This window comes from Phaethon lepturus, unplaced genomic scaffold (genome assembly GCF_000687285.1).
Source record: "Phaethon lepturus isolate BGI_N335 unplaced genomic scaffold, ASM68728v1 scaffold16784, whole genome shotgun sequence".
NCBI classification, from domain to species: Eukaryota; Metazoa; Chordata; class Aves; order Phaethontiformes; family Phaethontidae; genus Phaethon; species Phaethon lepturus.
In genome coordinates, this window is record NW_010532838.1 from 5,618 (window position 1) to 13,481 (window position 7,864).

The 7,864-nt window shown below is 40.6% G+C and overlaps 1 protein-coding gene across 1 annotated transcript; it reads right to left on the minus strand.

The window, feature by feature from the left end:
• Positions 1–350: 350 nt before the first annotated feature.
• Positions 351–7,411, minus strand: EPDR1 (ependymin related 1). Its single transcript, XM_010284996.1, has 4 exons — positions 7,372–7,411; positions 5,243–5,249; positions 4,079–4,287; positions 351–1,168 (listed from the first exon to the last, which is right to left on the minus strand). The coding sequence occupies exons 1-4, from the start codon at positions 7,409–7,411 to the stop codon at positions 978–980; spliced, it is 447 nt and encodes a 148-aa protein (XP_010283298.1). The 3' UTR covers positions 351–977.
• Positions 7,412–7,864: the final 453 nt, after the last annotated feature.

Below are 7,864 nucleotides of genomic sequence, written 5' to 3' on the forward strand. Positions count from 1 at the left end.
CGGCATAAACACAGCCTTTACTAATTATGCACTAAGAACAGCTTTTTTTTCCATTTCTACCTGAAATTATAAATGAGTAAGGAAAGACTTTTGAAAATAGTTACAAAATATTACAGCCATTTAGAGTGCAGTACCTCTTAATCTCTTTGCATAGGTTAAAACTAGTATTGCCTTGAAAAGTGAGTTCTAAAATAAAATATGATTGAAAAATATGTCATCACATCCTATTGGAACACTTCAAAGTGTAGTAAATGCAGGAAAACTTTGGCTTGTTTTTTTGGGTATGTTCCTCTCCGTCCTTTCCTTCCTTTCAAATCATTCTCTCAAGAAAGAGAAAAGTATTACTTGCATGTCAGCTAGCATTACATGAAGAGAGCTACTCCAGTTTCTTTTCAGAAGGAGAAAAATCAGCTTAAACATTAGACTATCAGCTTCCTGAAGGGCAGAAAGAAAGAAAAAAACCACAAAGAAAAACAAACCCAAGAGAATGATTTTCCATACTTTTATGTATATTGTTTAAAACAGGGTATTTTTCGGTTAAGGGATGAAGTCCTACCCGGGACGTATTTTCCCTTCCCTCAAGTCCCCAGAAGTAACAACAACAAAATCTAGCTTTTCCTTCTTGATGTTGCCATTATTGCAGTCTGCTTATGCTTTGTCTTCTTGAAGAAATAAATAATGAAACCTTTGCAAAAGGAAAATCAGTCACAGCTTAGATAAATAGTATCTATAAATATTATCTCAGTGGTAACTATATAATACTCCAAGTGCATCACTGAACAGATTAATGTGATGAAAGAGATCTTTTGTGTTACATATTTTACTCAGTTAAATGTTTATGTTCTCTTTCAAGTGAAAACTTAACAATTCCCAAAAGAGCAACAATAAGCTTGAAAAATCAGGTTAGACGTCAGCAGCCGACTATTAATAATATTCTGGGCCAATATTTGTTTGCCCGGGGCAGGCAGTGTCCATGATCAGCATTCATCTTTCATCTTCCTCAACTGGGCTGTCTGGCAGGTGCTGGGTGGGGTGAACACCGAGGGGTCAGCAATGCCCAACTGTAGATCGAAAAAGCGAGTGGAGGTTGTCACGCTGTAGTTCTTCGTGTAGGTTTCCTGTACTGGGTAACAGTCTTTGACTGTGTAAACGCCGACCCAGGATTCCACTGTAACCAAGCAGAAATGTGACCACTTTAGATGACAAGAATGAACGAATGTGTTGCGATGATGTCAGTCAAAAAAATGGCCATTCTTCAAGCAAAGCCTATAGGCTGTAACTTCCCATAGTTCTGTCGATATGCATGGCAACGCCAAGATAGTTCACAAAACTGGTATAATTTAGACACCACAGTGATCTTAAACCTGAACACGTTGGTATCAAGCACATTTCAAATCATGATACCGTCACGGCATCGATATGTCACCTTTCAAATATACCTCTACTGAAGGACCGTCACTTCTGGTTAGTCCCAAATTTACTTCTGTTCTGCACAAGTCTCATTCCTCTTATCTCTCATGCCACTTTCATGTCAGCACTTACTCACTTCACCAGTAAAGCAATGAAATGCTCTGTTTTCCCAGAAGGTAAGTTTTGGTGCCACCAGCTTGGGTAGCATAGGGACATTTCACCTTACAGTCTGTTCCTTACAAACCGAAAGATGTGATTACTGAAAACTTGTGGTCCATTTCACAATGTTGGCCCTCAACACGGCCTTTGACACTCTGAAACACTTAGTCCCCCCAACTATGCGCCACATCCGATGCCTTCCTGTGCACAGGAAGTTCTGCACTCACGCACCCAAGGGAGCGCTTTGCCCTCTGCTGTGGTGAGGGCTCCTTCGCACCAGAACTGACAATAGCATCTTGCTTCCGCAGCTTTCGGACCTCTAAAATCTTAGCTGTCATTCTTACACTGACGATACTCACCACATCTCTGATCCAAATAAACATGACCTTGCTTCACCTTTTTCCATCTTACTGCCCTACACACAGAGGGTTTGTCTCGGAAGAAGAGGAACATTCCCAAACACAACTCCAGTGCCTCTATCTCTTCCTTTAATTTGTTCCTTCTGTTCACCACAGAACGTAACAGAAAACCTGTATCTTCGTTATCATGTTCATTTTTTTAATTCCTATTCCTCTTAAATATTTCCACCCGTTGATTAACTATTTCAAGACTACACTTAATGCTGATCTCCTCCACATACGTGATGTAGCAACTCTGTTCCTTTTTTAAACTTCAGCTTAATTCCACAACATGCTTATCTCAGAGTGTTCTCTTGCTCTCTTCCCGCCTTGTCCTCTGCCATCACCTCTACTTTCACCACTAATCTATTTCTGCAGTCGGTACCATTGAGGTGGTTTCCCTTGAACACCCTTCATTTTTAAAACCTCACTTTTAAATTTCTTTTATTTATCCCATGCATCTCTTCTGTGATCTTTCATTATTCCTTCCATCATACACCACTTCATCCAGCTGGTTCATGTATTTCAGTTCTCTTGATAATAGAAACTCAGGAGGTTAAAATACAAAATTACCTACTGTGTTCATAAATCAGTTCCTCTGAATGTCGCCTATTTTTCTCTGACTTGGCAGCTATCAAACATACATTCTTTCTGTCCTTATAGTATTGTGTAATATGCTGCACCACAATCACATTATTGGATATAGATAAGCTATGATATGAAACACACATACAGTATCTAAAAAAAGAGTGGAAAGCTGAGCAATATTTGAACATACCTCTCCAAGGCACCCTAGTATACCAAAACCTTTCTGGCCTCAGTGAGTTTGGGCTTGAGTATCCAGAAATGGAGGATTCTTTCCCTCAACAAGTCTTCTATCAGAATTTTGAATTAAAAAATACCGTAAAATATAATGTTAATTAGGTAGCCTGTATCTCCACTGAAACCTTCATAGTTTTAACAAGAATTACGATTTTTAGAACCCAAGCCAAAACTATCTGAAAGGTGGATGGATAGGCAACTTTAAGACATTATTTTTCAGAATGATCATACAGAAAAGCACTGGAGATGATATAAAATACTACAGGATAAAGATCACACATCATTAACTGAAGGTATCTGGATATTAAGTTCCATAAAAGTTCCAAAAATACTGGATCTGAAAAACAAAATTCTTGGAGTGAGTGATAATTTGCCTCTTGTAGAATACCAGAGGATATGTTGACCTAGTTACAGAGGTCTAACAATCTTACTCTTCATTTTCTCCTTGATTCTTTCTACTTTTATTCAAGAAAGAAATATTTTCCCCTGGCTAAATGCTCAGGTTCATAACCAGCCTATATATTAGGTGTCTATAATCGTAAGTATTGCATTAGCTGAATAATGCCACAAATTTCCTGGGGGTTTTAAAATTATTTTTATAGTTGTCTGGGTCATGAGTAAACCATAGATGACATTGAAGCCAATGTGCTAATAAATTGCCATGCATCCAAAACCTAACATACTGTACCTTGGAAAGTTCAGCCTACTTTCTTTTATGATGCAGGTGTTCAGCTGCCAAATGCAGAACTAAGCCTCGTGCGCAGATGTTTCTTACTAGTGTGCTGGATAACAAAACTTAGGTGCATATTAACAATGCCCATTGCTGCGGAACCATGTATTGGATGTATTCTATGATAACATTCAATAGTAGTGTGTAGACACACGCTGACACCTGCTTTGTTTCTTTTATGCCTTTTAGCAGAAGTATGATACGTGCTAGTTTGAATATGCCCCTAATTATATTGCCACTTCCTCTCTAGATAAATTTTGGATATAAGCTGCTGGATTCAGATGCAAAATGATGCTGTTCCATGCCAAAATCTGTATGATACAGACTAAAAGGCAGTAAATTGCCTTGGACATATTGGTTCCTGATGAGATATGAAACATTTTCTTAATAAAATGCATTGATAATAAAATTATAAGCTGTGCATGGGGTATATTTATTATTTCTTCCAGCAACCTTTATAGAAATATGGAAGGATGGGGTGAAACATGAACAATTGTATTTTTCCCTGAGCAGCACAGACAATGATTATTATGAAGATTAAACAAAAGCATGCACTTACATTTCCTGGCTGGTTTTCTGTCAGACCACTCCTGTACCATAATTTCATCTCCAGGGCCCCCGATGTAGTACTGATCTTCATAAGTTGAATTGGCAGGAATATCATATGGATCCCATGGCTCTGTCAGAGCAATCTTCGAGCAAAGCTTTGTAACTTGTTCGATCTGAAACATCACTGCGTCTTTATAGAGCAATATATACTCAAAGAATCTGAAACATTAAAAAAAACAGTTAATATATATTGTCTTTTCCTATACTAAGCAAGGAGCATTGCTGATAAGTAAGCTTGCCTTTGACTTCTCACTATAAGACCATTTTCACTTGCATTAAACTTTGCCAAATTTTGAGAAAGGCTAACCAGTTGGGCCGAAATTTCCCATGCTGAAAGTTTGCCTCGACTGACTCTTTCCAAAATAAATAAATCAGGCTGAGCTGGTTCAGCCATTTCTGAGAACAACAGAACAACTTTTCTGAGAACAACTGAGAGAAAAACATGTTATTATTCCTAGTTTTGTTTTGTTTTTTAATAACTGTTTCATTAAAAAGCTCTAGTGCCTCCATGTTTTGGAGAAAGGACTTGAAATTTGGCAGGGGAAAAGTTTTTATTAAAAGTTGCCCAGATTTGGCTAAGTTACACACCTTTGAAAAAATCTGCTTGCATAGGCTAGATAGATTCAATTCCCCACCAATGTGGCAGAGCCTTTCTCTGTGCTGGTTAGATGTGCTATCTGCCATCCTCACCAAAGTTCCTCCATGGCAACCCATGCATAGCATAGTGGGACATGCCAGTGAAGGGGGAAACACATGGTCCCAAGTGCAGACCTGAGAGGCTCTCTCTCCTAAAGGCAAAGTTTCTCTCTGGAAGCCACCAGACTGAAGGAATTAGTGAAAGGAGAAAGCAGAGGAGCAAAATAATAAGGAAGAGATAAGGAGAGGTGTGGAGATCAATGAGCTTGAGAGGCCAGAAGGTGAGGTCAACAAAATGGATAGTTAATAAGGATTTAAAAACAATCTTCTATAGAGTATAAAGTGACTAAGCCCTGCTCTGAGGAGAGATGATAAACCTCTTCATGGGCATCTAGTTACTAGTTATAGCAGTTGTATCTGTGACAAACACTGTGACTTTGCTTGCATATCTATAAAAAAGAGGTGGTATGATCCTTACCTTATAACTGGGGACAGAAACAGAGAGAAACAAAAATTAAAATTATCAAAAGTATCAGCTGATTTTGAATATGCAGCCAGTAAGAAACACCAGAGGCCAACCTTCTCCACAGTACTTAGCATTATCAATCAGAGTCAGGGCAACCCCCGGTATCAAAGCAGGCTGGGGGTGAAGAGATTGAGAACAGCCCTGCCGAGAAGGACTTGGGGGTGCTGGTGGACGAAAAGCTGGACATGAGCCAGCAATGTGCGCTCACAGCCTAGAAGGCCAACCATATCCTGGGCTGCATCCAAAGCAGCGTGGCCAGCAGGTCGAGGGAGGTGATTCTGCCCCTCTGCTCTGCTCTGGTGAGACCCCACCTGGAGTCCTGCATCCAGGTCTGGAGCCCTCAGCACAGGAAAGACATGGACCTGTTGGAGAGGGTCCAGGAGAGGGCCACAGAAATGATCAGAGGGATGAAATACCCCTCTCCTGTGAGGACAGGCTGAGAGAGTTGGCGTTGTTCAGCCTTGAGAAGAGAAGTCTCTGGGGAAACCTTCTTGCAGCCTTCCAGTACTTAAAGGAACTTCTAAGAAAAGTGGGGACAGAGTTTTTAGCAGGGCCTGTTGCAGTAGGACAAGGGGTAATGGTTTTAATCTAAAAGAGGGCAGATTTAGACTAGATATAAGGAAGAAATTTTTCACTATGAGGGTGGTGAAACACTGGCACAGGTTGCCCAGAGAGGTGGTAGATGCCCCATCCCTGGCAACAATCAGTACTTAAAGGAACTTCTAAGAAAAGTGGGGACAGAGTTTTTAGCAGGGCCTGTTGCAGTAGGACAAGGGGTAATGGTTTTAATCTAAAAGAGGGCAGATTTAGACTAGATATAAGGAAGAAATTTTTCACTATGAGGGTGGTGAAACACTGGCACAGGTTGCCCAGAGAGGTGGTAGATGCCCCATCCCTGGCAACAATCCAGGTCAGGCTGGATGGGACTCTAAGCAACCTGGTCTAGGTGAAGATGTCCCTGCTCATTGCAGGAGGGGTTGGACTAGATGACCTTTAAAGGTCCCTTCCAACCCAAACTATTCTATGATTCTATATGAGTTTTTCAAAGCACAACTAAAAGCATCCTCATGTGTACGCTGTACCTTTCGCAAAGGAGAGCCAGGAGTCACTCTCTAAACCTCCCAAAACTGTGCACTCATTATTAGAGGCTCCCTGTGAATCTCTCAGCTCAAGTGTTTGGCTACAGTCTACCATTATGCAGTGACTCTAGAGAAAAGGAAGGGATGGTATTAATTCCCTCAAACAGCTTCATCTTGCCTATCTGTAATAGTGTTTCTTCCCATCTGTAATTCCTTGCTTCCCTCATGATGCTGCCTCCATTTCCTGCAAAAAAAAAAAAAGTCTTGGGTGTCCTTTGGACAGTGGCATCTTCCACTTCACAAACCTGATGCTAGCCCCTAACAGTTTTCGCCATGTGCTGTCAGCAAGATAGGAAGCTGGTGGAAAACAGTCATAATCCTTGAAGAGATGATGCAGAAAAGCAAGAGGGGACCTTCTCTGTAGTATTTTCCAACTCCTGCATGTTTCTCTTTTTAGTCTTTACAGTCTTTTGGGGAGGATGTAAAGTTTACATAAAATAGGGCTGACAACAAAACAATTTATGGTTTTAATTGTTGCACTATACAGTTGCATCAGACAGGAATCACTTCACCCGTCCCTGACCGAAAGGCATTTGAAGGTTGCAGTATGAGAAGTGTATAAGCACGGTTAAAAGCATCTGAGCAACATTCCCATCACTTCGTGAGAGGATCATTTATCCAGCATGTGTAGAAACACAGGCAGGCTAAACGGCATTAGCCAGACCGAACGGTGACGAAGATTGTAAAAGGGGACAAGGAGGCTGACACGTGGCGAGCCGGGCCATGCCTCTCACACACGGCCTTGCACAACACGGGAGGAAGTTCGTCCCGCTTTCCGTGAGGGATTCCGTCACCAGGAACTTCCCACACATTTACAAGGCTCACACAGAGACGCTAACAAGCTGCAAGGTTATACATTAGCTTCCCCCTGGTGAATTGTTCTCCTGCCTGTATCTTAAAATATTGCCGCTTCTGTGATGACTTGTACCAACCTAAACTCACCTGCCATTTTCTTCGTCAAAGGCAATGTCTCCACAGTCATGATATGCTACTGAAGGACCCCATACATATAAACCGATTGCTTACGTAAACCCAAGCCTGTGACCATGTAAAGACATAGGCAACGTTTATATCACGTTCAGTCCAGAGAACATACTTACAGGGACATTAAAATACACTATTTATGTGTTTGCAACCAGGCTCTAATGACTCAACTACTGTTCAGCTGGCTGCCCAGCAGCTCCCATAAAAGTGAGATGAGGAATGCCTTACAGATGAGTCTATCAACATGTCTGAGATATTTTACTGATAATACATTTTGGAAAAGAAAAAAAAAACCACAATGTATTAGTGAAGCATTACAAGCTACTGGGAATAACATGTAAACAATTACATTTCTTTTTGATTTTAAATCCTTACTTAAAACTTATTTTGCAGCAAAATTTTATTTTCATTTTTAACAATAATTTTTTCACGTTTTCTTTTTCCTTATCCT